This window comes from Pagrus pagrus (assembly GCF_965226575.1).
Source record: "Pagrus pagrus genome assembly, chromosome: 8".
Classification (NCBI taxonomy): domain Eukaryota; kingdom Metazoa; phylum Chordata; class Actinopteri; order Spariformes; family Sparidae; genus Pagrus; species Pagrus pagrus.
The window spans coordinates 4,306,246-4,318,950 of record NC_140192.1 but is presented as its reverse complement, the minus strand read 5'-3'; the positions used below and the strand labels follow the sequence as shown (position 1 = coordinate 4,318,950).

The following is a 12,705-nucleotide window of genomic DNA, read 5'->3' as shown; positions in this document are numbered from 1 at the left end:
AATAATAATGAGCACTGAGTGTTACTGAAGACGAGTCATTAAAAGAAGCTGTTATTGTGAACATTGTTATTTTTTAATCATTTAAAGTAATGTGATTAATCCTGGTAAATCCCATGAGACTTCATAGATTTCTGTATTATTTATCTACACCAGTCATGAAGGAGGAAATTATTTACTCTCAGAAAATTGAGTTGAGGCCAAAAGAGGCTCATAAATGCTTATTTGTCTTATTCTATGTGTATAGACAGAAGCATAGAGAGGATACGGGAGAGACAGAAGAGGACGCATATATGAACTGACACATAATATGAGCCTACAGACACATAAACACACCATACAGCGGAGGATTACAGCTGGATGTATGCCAACAGGAGCATGCACAGATGGACCAACATGGCTCTGTGTTAAATCCGTACATTAACAGGCTTTTATCCATCCCGTTCACACAGGGGGAAGAGTTCAGGGGTGCATCTGCCTCCCGTTCAGTCGGACCCTGACGGTACAATGACACTGAGAGTTTCATTCAACATGAAAATCAAAAGCTCCTGCTCGTAAATAACAAGATCTTCATTGTGATTCACTCAAGGTCGCTTCTCCACACGCACATAGTTATCAGCGTGTTTTGTTTTCTTTGTTCAACACTGCAGATCTCACCCTTCTGTCACTGGAAGCTGATTGAGGTCAGCAGCTGGAGAGGAAACTCTGCAGAGAAATCTTAAGAGCTTGAAGCGCTGACTGTTTTTGCTGACCGGGTGCCTTCAGCCTCTTTGCTTTAAAAGCAATACTTGAAGCAGAGCTGATTCCTAACGACAGGTCAATCTGTGTGAAGTGACCAGTGATGGGTCTTCATGCTAATATCAACCCAGTCACCAGAGGAAATATTGGAAAAGTGTGTTTCTGCTGACCACAGATATGTTGAAACTTTAGGTTTCTTTATGTTGCAATTTAAGGTTTCTTTTCATTTTTATGTTGTGCTTATGATCTGGTTAGGTTTAGGAAAAGACCATGTTTCAACTTAAAATACCACAAACATGGCCGGACACGTCCTGACCTTCTGTCAAATTATGTCAAGTTTTTCTCTGTCCACAAACACCCCCGGAAATTGTCCCGAGGTCTGCTTGAAAAAATATCCAGTGGTGTCACGCGGACAAATGTTCAAACGCTGTGTTGACGCCTCGTCAAAAAATATTCAGTGTTCCCGGTGGCTAAAGACACTTGAAACGCAGTCTTGAACTTGCGGTCACTGGCTTGGCAGCCTTCTTGCTAAACTCCACCACCTCCTGGTATGAGAGTCAGGGCATAATAGATTAGAAATGTGCTAGAAAGTAGCACTTTTTTCACAATACCACTTTTTAAACACAAAATGACGTCCTTGCATGTGTTGAGACACGGATCGTAGAAATGTCAAATGCAGAAATATTCTACGTATCCTGTGACACGTACAAAAGTAGTTATGTAAAAGTTAAATGCCGACATTTTACTCTGGCGACTTGGCTGACAATATACTGAAGATTTAGGAAAAGCAAGCGAGTTTGAGCCCACACAAAGAAGAAAGTGTTCGAATATTAAATACCTCATACAAGCAGATAACTGCTTTTTTGCAGCTGTTTAGGAGGCAGCTTTGTGTTGGCTGATAACGAAACAGATTCACTACGACACAGATGTAAAAGTTCAGTATCCCTTCCTCTCTTTCATCCCTTCCTAGTAAATTGGACGTGGGCATCTAAAAACTGCCGAGATGTGGTGTCATCTCATCTCGCTGTTTGGAGAAAGTCTGCCTGTAAATGTGTTTATATCATAAAAACCAGCACGTCTGATCTCACTGAGCACAGTGGGGGAGTTTTTGCATCTGCAGTATTACGCATAGTGAATCCAAAAAGATAAAATGCTCATCTTTTACTACCATGCAGCACATTTACTGTTATAAATATCACTGCAGATAATCACATGTATGCCAGTATAAATATTTCAACACTGAAGCATTCATGTTAAAACTAGCTTTGGAGCTAATAGGATGGAGCAGAAATGGCATAAATTATGTAGCAGTGATAATCCAATATTGGCTCGGGATCTGTGGTTTTTATGTGATCATCTTTTTAACCATCTAAATCCTGTCGGAGCGATCAGACGGATCCTACAGCTGCGAAAAAGTCTATTAACAACTCTAATCCTTAAAGTGACCGAGGGCTCACGATCATGGGATTTCAGTGTCACACAACATCCTAATTGAATATCAGCTGGATGATAAAGAATCAGTACATCCGTGGCATCAGAGGACTCTCTGATGGAGTAATCATCTGGAAGAAGTTTTAGCTGGAAGAGGAACTTTCTCCAGATCACAGCTGGGTCGAGGTTCTGTCCTGTGAAGCACACGATGAATGTGAAGCTGGAGGGGGAAAGCAAAAGACTGTTTGGTGCCGCCGGCGATTTATTTTTGTGTAATATGTTGAAGTCATCCCTCCAGATGGGGTTCTTGTGTGATTACAATATGGGCTCGCGGTAATATATCAGATGTTGCTGGCGTTTTGTTGCCTCTGGAGCACAAACACCACCTGCCAGCAACACACACACTGATCCTTCTGTCATGGGAAGAAGTGTGTCGGTCGTTAAATTAAAGATTTTTCATTTGGCTGTCTTTAATTGTTTTTTGTAAGATGTGAAAATTCCCATTCGGAGGGAAAATATATTTGGGAAACACTTTCTATCAGTCCCATGTCTTAAATGCATTAGATGCCTTCTAGTTTGCCTTTAGTGGTGTATAATCATAGAAACAAGCAGTAAAGGATATTCATAACTTATTATAAGTGTTAAACTATATATTTTGATGGACTATAGATGCTGTTCTTGCACCGACGTAGTCTTATTTTTCACTTTACTTAAAGGAAACAATGATAAAGTAACTTATAACAAGCTTGTAATGTATTACATCAGGAATATAAGCACCCAATGGCCACTTACACAAACTTATAATTACAGTACAATACATTTTAATAGTGATAATAATTATATTACATTATAAAATGAGTGACCAGCAGTTATGAAGTGAAATTTGAAAGTATTGAAGCTTAATAAAATCAATATTACACAGTTCACTTAATCTGTAGGACTATTCAACAAAAAAAACAAAAAAAAAGTACAATGACAAATTGACGATTGATTGTTTTGTGTCTCACCTCGGCCATTTTGTGTCTCTTCATAGTCATTTTTTGTCTCTTCGAAGTCATTTTGTCTCTTTATAGTTGTTTTTCGGCATGTTTTATGCTTTATTTACCCCTTAACCCTGTTGTATGTCAATGTATTGTCTTTACATCCAAGCTGAGATAACCCTGATGACATCTCTGTGACATCACAAGGGTTATTTTCCAGGCGGACATTATGCCCGACTATTAATGGGCACATTTATAAAGCGATGCACACTCGGGCGGTGAGAGCAGTTCCACTCAGGCGGCATGATTAGTTTTCTCTGCCTCGCGCTGTAAAAAAGTCTCACGGACAAGTTTCAAATAAGCTGTCACCCAGTAGTGCAGTATTAAATCGTTGTCATGAGGTAATATAATTTTTACTCATAATTGGGCTCCTGCTGTACGTTACCGGAGAAATCAAATAAAGTCACCAGCCAGTCATCTCTTGGTGGGTTGAAAATAATAATGAGCCGCCCCCACAGTTGCTGAGTCATCTCCGTGTGCCGCGAGATGTGCTGGTTAGTGCTGGATCCGGTACATCTGACGGAGCTGGCGGCCTGTTGCACCCACTTTGCTGAGGATGTGAGATAATAAATGAAATATCAAGAAGCGCCTGAGGGAGGTCCCCGGTAATGGCTGCCCCTCAGTGTAGACCTAATTATTTCTGTCTTGTGTCTGTCCACCAGATCATTACTCACCTGTTGGACCTGCTGTGACCCTCCAACAGGACGTCGGCCCGAGCCTGAAAGAGAGCGTCTAACCTGAGGGCGTCTGTTAGGACTGACAAAAAATCAGATGCTATTGTACTGCCCCAAAACATATATTATCCTCACACACAAACAAACATCTTTGTTTTAGTCCATCATGAAGGGTATATCTGTGTGAACTGGCAGCCTTTAGGCCAAATGTAACAATGAGAAAGAGGACACACAAACTGAATAAATCATGTCCGGTCTCTCCAGGCTGCAGGCGAGAAGCATCCACACTAACCTCCCTCATTTTTGATGAGTTTACTGCACAATCATTCAGTAAAATAAAAATAAAAAACGCCCAATGGTTAAAGTATGAAGCTCACGGGCATGACAGGAAATGATTATTCATGATAAGCCTGATAACACACGAGTGGGAGCAGCAAGTGTTTTGCAGCAAAGGAAGTGAGCAGAGGAGTGCAGGCAGAGAAAGTTAGTAAGTTACTAACTAAGCAAGTGAGTAAGTAGAGGTTGTGCAGTAATTTCAAGCCCAACTTGAGCTGTCAGTCTAAAACGAGCTCGTAGACATTGATGTGAAGGTGTAATTTGTAAGAAATGGCCAGAGTTTGAAGGTTGCTCCCAAAACTATAGGGGGCAGTGTCTCTGCTCTGGACTTGCTACTCTTCGCTGCAGCGGCAAGTAGCTCAGTTAGCTGCGGAGCTAAGTGGCCCTGACTCCGACCAGGACTATGACTTCTGGAAACAAGACGAACTTATATTGACCAATCCAGAGGTGATTGTGAAAAGACAAACCAAACTGTTTTAGTTTGGTTTCAACAGTTTATGCTTATGTTTCTGAGCACTTCAGTCGACGTCTCTGCCACACAACGTCAACGTCTTTCACATAACGTCAGCACTGTTTTTTTTCTTGAGACTTGATAGTGTGGCGGTAACTACTGGCTGTAAATTGCTTACAGGCCAGCCCAACCCACATGAAAATATAAATAATATGGAAAACGGCAGGAGAGGGGGATTCAAAAAGCTTTAACTTCATGCATCATGCTGCTTAAAGGGGCACTTTGTAAGATAAGGCCAGGACTTTAGTTTAAAACATTCAGAAAATGATTGACGTTGACATTACGTCAAAGACGTTTATATATTGTGTTGCAGAGATATCTACTAATGTTAGCATGCTAACCAGCTAGCACCAGAAAGAACAGGTTGTCTGATAACCCCTGTAGCTTCACGCCTCTCGTGTCCCTGCCTGCTTTCCTCTCTCAATACTCAAATATCAGTCCCAGGAAACAGTAGTTGTAGACAAACAAAACGATCAGCACCATTGTTTGTTTCATGCCTTCTCAATTCAGCATCCCAGTGTGAAGTGCCGTGGACAGTAGCCCTTCTCCCAGTGAGGGAAAACTGCAGGGACAGAGCTCTGGTAATTACCTGTGTGGGACCGGGAGGCTGCCACATCTCCTCAGTTTCCTCTGACCTACTCTGAACAGAGGGGAGTCTCAGCATGCTGGTGAGGCTCACCGGGCTGCTGGATGTAGGAAAACATCAGATTATTGTTGTTGTCGTGAGACAGTGAACTGGTAATCTGATGTTTTATTCTCTAATGGAGGAGCTCTAGACAGGCTGAGGGGAAACCAAGGACAACCTCTGTCTGAAAAAAAACACATGACCTCCTAAAATCGTCTTGTAACAGCACTTGTCATTCTGCCAGTGAGAGTCTTGCATTTTGGGAGCCAGGCCTTCATTCGGATAGGTATTTCGGATGCTGACAGTAAAGGACAGTTGTTGCTCCCAGTGCAGCTCTCCTTCACCCTGTCATCCATTTTACGGCCCCCTCATCCCTCCTTTTCTGAGCCATCCATACTCAGAGAGTGGAAAGAGAGCCACCATCCCTCTCCCTCTGACTGCCTAACGAGATCCTCTATCTCTGACACCCAGCTCTGTCACCCAGAACAAAGCCTCCTCTCAGACAGAAAGGCAGGCAGACTGACGGCCCCACAGAGGCTGGAGAGAGGGGCTGGGGCGCTGGTGGTGGAGGGGGAGGAGGAGGCGAGGCGTCTGTGCCAGAGGGATTTATTTTCTGCCCTGACAGGTCGCCTTTTTTTTTTTTTTTTTTCCAGGTGGGCAGATGGATTTTCTACTTCTTGAAGCACAGTTTCAGCAAGTAGCTAAAAAAGACAGGGTGTTATTTTAACAGTGTCTGACAGGTCATCTCAGGAGTGTGCTTCAAGTTCACATTTTCAGCCGGTGTGAGGATCATGCTGATGTTATGTAGCAGCCTATTCTGACAGAGATTCAGTGGAAACAAGTGTTTTTTTGATGAGAATGCCTGTAGTTCATGTTCAATGCATCACAGCCGTTTGACGACACTGATACAAGAGATAAAAAAGCACATTTCATGAATGCGTTAAAGATAACATAACTTTTCAATGAAACTGTTCCGTTCTGATGATAATCCCACAGTGACATGAGGCATTTAATTGCATCAACATAGCGAGAAACAGAATTAGCACTCATCAATGATTTTTAACTTCAGACTCTTGTGGGTTTTATCTGTTTCCACAGCTGAGGCGAGCTGAGGCTCATGTGAGCATATGCCAGATGGGCATAGAATCAGCCTGCAGCTCAACCCGAGGGCCGTTCATTTCATGCCATCGCTTCTCCTTCATCAGTCGCCCGTTCTGCCATATTTGTCTTTGCCTTTCAACTAAAGCAAAGAGTCCAAAAGTGATTGTTGTGGAGCCCTGTATGACGAAGTGCCACTTCTCCGTATACGGCTCCGCTGACGCGCTAATTTAGGCCACAAAAACCACATTCTGACGCGTTGGGTTCCCCCGGTCGTCAATACGGATGCTTTGAGCCGGTAAATCGGGCCAGCCACCAACCCAAAGTGTCGGTATCTTACTGTTGGGAATGAGACTGTTTTTGATCACCACAAACAAGGCTGGACATTGTCCCGACGTTTCCTTAAATAAAAAAGAGTCGTGTGAAGCTTAAAAATGTACTTTTTAAAAAACCACATAGTCTCAAAAAAGAGGTCGCCAAGCCGGCAGCCTTCGCGCCCGTAACTCCAGCACCATCTCCTCCTCTTCGATTTGACAGTCAGGTCATAAAAATGTAATGTGTTTTGCAATTGCGTTCTCCTCCCTCTCTTCTCTCAGCTGCTCCCGATCCTCTGATTCATCTGTAGCCCTTCTCCTGTTGAAGAGAGATTGATGGGAAGGACATTGCAGGCTCGACTTCCTTAGAGTTTGTTTGTTTTGAGGATGGAGGTCTTGGAGTCCATTTTTCGCAGCTCTGTTTGTTTGTTTAGTTTATGCAGTTATCTTAAAGTTCAGGGAGGGAAGTTTTGGGTGGTGCCCTCTGGCCCATTGTGTGGCTGGCCCAGACATCCCCCATCCCCTTTAGTTCTCAAGACCTCCAGACTCCCACTGTTTGGATTAATTCGTTATGATATTATTTATAAATATAAACATTTCCCTCTTGGGTTTGGCATCCTCTTCGCATGTTGCTGGTCACAAGATAGAAGAGAAACTTGAAACTGTTGTTTTGTTGTCGCCGAAACAAATGTGAACTTGATACGACACATTTTGTGTCATGAAGATGTCAAACATATTATCATCACCATCTTTACAATCAGCGTTTCAGCAGCAGTAGTGGGTGTTGAGCTACTAAAGGGCATATTAAACCGTCTTCAGGAAGTGTAACTAGAAGACATTTTTTTCCGTGAAGCCTCTGTCCTCGTTATTGTTCTCACTGCAGTCTACTACAGGCCTGGTTTTTATGCATCATTGAGTGAAAGCTGCTTCCAAGCCAAAGAGTAATAATAAAAGTGTCTCTGTGTTGTGGCAAAATCACACAGCACTGATTATTACTTGAGCCACAGATACACAAAATGTTGAGCTTGTGTCCCACAGGCAGCAGTTAGTCATCCTTCACCCATCACAGTTAATCATTGGCAGCATGCAGATTAAATATTCCCCCAACGTTTCTTTCTTTCTTTCTTTCTTTCATTCTTTCTTTCAATGTAAACGTACTCTCGGCCAGAAGTGCGTGATTGAGCGCATGAATAACAGGAGTGAAGAAATAATGCAGCTCAAGCACACTCGAACAGGCAGCCCCATTATCCTCCAAGGTGAAATTGCAGTGCAGCACAAAGGGACTCTTTGGTAGTAAATGATGTTAGTGTGCAGCTCAGGAGCTCGCTGCGAGCACCCTGTGCAGCAAAACTTGACAAATTCCACACCCCAAATTTCAGACGCAACTGCTTAATCTCCCCACAAAATTCATTCATTAGTTTCTCTGCACTGTCTGTGGGGACCGTGCCGTGCTGCAGAGTGTCAGGCTGTCTGTGGATATCAGCTATTTAGAGCTGATAGTCTGCCATCTGCCGAAGATACGTCTAATAGTGTTGGCCTTGGCATGCAGCCAGGTTTCCATCCTCATCACCACAGGCTGTTCCCAGCTGGTGGTGATTTCTGTAAAGGCAATTTCATAAATATATGACAGTAAAAACGTATAAAAGCTTTTATTTAAATACATAAAACGTAACAAAACAGCATAACTGGAACTGAAAGATTACAAAATGTGGAAATAAAGAGGCAGCACGAGACGCTGAGGAGGAAGATATTGATATTGTGTTTTGGAAGTGCATGCATTTTAAAAAAAATGGATGGCACAAGAATACATTAAGATTATGCTGACTCTTTGGTCAGGACTACTGCAGTCTTCAGGGGATACTGTGACTGTATGTATGTTTGCATCACAGAGCACTGCCGCCCTCTGCTGTTTGCTCGTCATTCTGCATTAAAAGGACAGAGGGAGGGCAGCTGGTAGCAGAGCCGGAGCTGCAAGGATCTACATATTTAAAAAAAAGTATCATGACACAACAGCTCATTCCTTTCATGCAAATTATGCAAAACTACATCAAACACTTCCCACTGCAATTTAAAGGGGCGCTCTGTAGTTTTAGAGAAGGAATTCAAACTCAGAATTATAATATTTACAATATTAATGAGGTAATAATACAAACTCAGAAATGCTGATTTTGAATAAACAAGCTGTTCTCAGAGGAAACACTGTTTGAAGCTAGAAAAGGTGGCAGGGTCCGCCACATAAAACAGTATGAAACTGTGTCTTCCTTTAAAGTCAGTTTGTTTATTCAGTCATGAAAACAAAGAGAGTTTGTCTATTTAGTTTGTTTAGGCATAAAATAATTGTGTCTCTATTTTTCTTCCGATTCAAATTTCTTCTTCAAAACTACATATTGCACCTTTAAATATATAATGTTGTTGGACGATGCTATTAGGGCATAATGGATTTTCTATTTCCCGTTAACAATATATGATAATAAAACTGTGGTAGGCCAAATACAATGTTCATCTTTATTTTCTACAGCCAGTTATTTCCTTTTTGTGATCATGGGTGGTGGAATTGATTTGCTTCCTGTGATGATCAGAAGTGTCAGATTGGTAGGTTTAGTGCTTTTAAATGGTAAAACCACTGTGTTATCAAATTGTGCTGGAAGTGCCTGTTTATCATGAGAACAACTGAACAAAGTGGGTCACCTGGTGTGTTTAGTCATTATAAACTCAGCGGTTAAAGCTAAGATTTTTAGCAGCATGTTTTAAAGCAACATAATGTCAGTTCCTGGAGAAACATAGTAGATTGTTGAGTCTCAGACACAGATCTCTCACGCTTTGGATTGGAAGCTCAGCCCGATTCAAAGCGTCAGTATTTGACGACCTGAGGATGAGATTCAACTATCTTTCTCCAGGAACTGGCATTTGGTTGTTTTGATATTTCAGCTTTCAAGTGTTGCAGCTATTATTGAAGACTCTCTGCTATGAGTATAACCTCTCAAGTAATCCTTCTAAGGTACTATTCACAAATTTGGATGGGAAAAGTGAAACATGTACTCCACATGATGATAGACAGAAGGATATTTAAATAAATAGTAAATGAATTAGGATTAAGAAGATGAAAAACATAAACAAACTTGACAAAAAAACACAATTTCTCTCTTATATACCTAAAATTATGGATGCTTTATTTGCTTTTCCAGCACATCATGAGTTATGACCTTAACTTTGTAAACACTGCCTGACAGACTGAAGTTAGGGGCGGAGCTGTCTCCTCATCATCCAATCAGAAACAGTCACGACCCATTTATTGTATTTCCGCGTTTTCAGCCAATCGGCGCCGCTCTTCATTAAAATCCCGACCAATTATATTCCAGGATGTTGGAACGTGGAGACCGAGGAAGTGTATGATGATGTGTATTATGAACACAACTGTGCTGACGCCGGGAGCAGGTGAAACGCAGTTTTATTAGCTCGTTTGTCGCCGTTTTAAAGTTTCGGTGTTGAGTCGCACAGGCTAAAAGCTACAGAGAGTTAGCTAACAAGCTAACGTAGGAGCTGTAACGGTCGGATAGCTGAGCTGAGTTTCGTCGGCGGTGTTGGTGACTCCCAGCTGTCATGTTGACCGTGTTTCCCCTCCTGTCAGCCGCCCTTCTGCTCTCCTAGCTGGGGTGGATCTACATGGGGCACCGTGTCGCCAGAGGATGGAGGATTTAACCTCAGATCATCATGGCTGCCGTGTCAGAGTGGCGTTACACCACCGGTCGTGTCCTCGGAGGATGGGGCCCGCTGCTTTGTGTCCTCGTCGGCTCTTTAGTGGCCATCCTGATGCCACTGGTCGGGGTGGAGAACCAGTGCCGCGCCGCCCTGAAGGGCATCGCTCAGCTCCGCTGCCAGCTGTGGGGAGGCTATCATCAGCCCCCAGCTGTGCAGTCCACCAGCCTCACTGTCCCCTTTACTGCCCTTGATCTGCTGCCCCAGAGGTCCAAGCCGAGCAAAGGTACAAACAACAAGTGTAGTGATTCACTGAGTTCACAGTTCAGTAAAGATGAGGTTAGATGCATACAATGTATCTTTACTCATACTTGTAAGTATACTTATGTACTTACTCATTGTATACTTACTTATAAGGTCCTAAGAGTAACTTCAGAAAACAATCACTGGGCTCAAGTTTCTAAATCATTTCTGAACTTCTTAAAAACACCAGGTTTACTTTGTCTTTGTATTGTAATTCAGTGTAAAATAACAGATGATATGGTCATATTTATCTTCAGCGTTGCCCAGACCTGCTGTGCTATGAGCTCAGTACTGTTCGACGTGTGTTGGAGTGTGTTGCTGTAATCCTGTTCTGATTGCAGAGATGGTGCTGGAGGCCAAAGCGGCGCTGCTGCAGGCTCTGGAGATGAAGAAACTGGGGAAGAGGGAGAAGGCTCACAAGCTGCTGGTGCACGCACTCAGCATGAATCCAGACTTTGTGGATGCGCTGACGGAGCTGGGGACCATTCTGGAGGAGGAGAAGGACGTAGTTCAGGCAGACCACCTCTACACCAAAGCCTTGGCCATCTCGCCGTGTAATGAGCGAGCTCTGGTCAGCCGAGATCGAACTCTTCCCTTGGTGGAAGAGATTGATCAGCGTTATTTTGGCATCATTGACAGTAAAGTGCGCCGGCTTATGTCCATTCCTAAAGGCAACTCTGCACTACGACGAGTGATGGAGGAAACCTACTACCACCACATCTACCACACGGTGGCCATTGAAGGCAGCACGCTCACTCTTTCTGAGATCCGTCACATCCTCGAGACACGGTACGCCGTTCCTGGGAAGAGCCTGCAGGAGCAGAATGAGGCCATCGGGGTGGATGCAGCCATGAAGTACATCAACACCACACTGCTGTCCAGAACTGGAACCATCAGCGTCAATGACATCCTGGAGATTCACAAACGGGTTCTTGGCTATGTAGATCCAGTAGAAGGAGGGAGGCTGCGCACCAACCAGGTGTTTGTGGGCCACCACATCCCCCCGCACCCTCAGGACCTGCAGAGACACATGCAGGAGCTTGTTCAGTGGCTCAACTCTGAGGAGGCCCTGCAGCTGCACCCTGTGGAGTACGCAGCTCTCGCCCACTACAAACTGGTGTACGTGCACCCATTTGTAGACGGCAATGGACGCACATCACGGCTGCTGATGAACCTTGTGCTCATGCAGGCGCGATACCCACCCATCACTATTCGCAAAGAGCAACGGTCTGAGTATTACGCAGCTCTGGACACAGCCAACGAGGGCGATGTGCGGCCCTTCATTCGCTTTATCGCCAAATGTACAGAGATGACGTTGGACACGCTGTTGATTTCTACAACAGAGCACGCTGTGGGGCTGCCGGCAGCCAGTCAGGACCAGGCCTGTCTGGACTGCAAACAGACCATCCCCATCCACAACTGAGCCGGAGACGGGAGGCGCCTGACAGGCTAGCATGCTGGGAGAGTTTGTGATTGATCTAAAAGCTTATTTAACAACAATCCAATCATAAAGTGTATTAAAATACCTTGTCTCTTATCCTATATCCTGCTAACTCATTGCTGCAGGATGTTGAATTGAAATCAGATGTTGCTGTTTTAAGTTTGTATTCCTGCACAATGAAAAGAAACTTCTTCCCTCTGTTAGTTTGTAATCAGATTCCCATAGCAGCATTTTAGTTCCCACCAGAATACAATCTGAAGTTTGACTACTGGTGACGTGAGGAGGACAGGAAGCTCTTATCATGTTCTTTGACTCGACATGCTTCAGTGATTTCCACTGCGGATGTGTAGTGTGTGTGTAAATACTGAATTCATCATCTTTGGGATAGAGATGATGTCTCCTAACACTGTTAAGCACTTTCATTTATTTGATTATTTATTTTAAAATTAAAGTGTTTTAACTTTCATTGTGTCTTTAGGTGTATTTTTTTTTAAACAAACT

At 43.4% G+C, this 12,705-nt stretch overlaps 1 protein-coding gene across 1 annotated transcript; it reads left to right on the top strand.

Moving 5' to 3' along the window:
• Nucleotides 1–10,063: 10,063 nt before the first annotated feature.
• ficd (FIC domain protein adenylyltransferase) lies at nt 10,064–12,670 on the top strand. Its single transcript, XM_084359169.1, has 2 exons — nt 10,064–10,746; nt 11,105–12,670. The coding sequence occupies exons 1-2, from the start codon at nt 10,476–10,478 to the stop codon at nt 12,184–12,186; spliced, it is 1,353 nt and encodes a 450-aa protein (XP_084215295.1). The 5' UTR covers nt 10,064–10,475; the 3' UTR covers nt 12,187–12,670.
• Nucleotides 12,671–12,705: the final 35 nt, after the last annotated feature.

Coding starts and splice junctions, on each gene's coding strand:
- ficd (XM_084359169.1), top strand. CDS start 10,476: ATGGCTGCCGTGTCAGAGTGGCGTTACACCACCGGTCGTGTCCTCGGA. Junction 10,747..11,104: donor GAGGTCCAAGCCGAGCAAAG/GTACAAACAACA, acceptor TTCTGATTGCAG/AGATGGTGCTGGAGGCCAAA.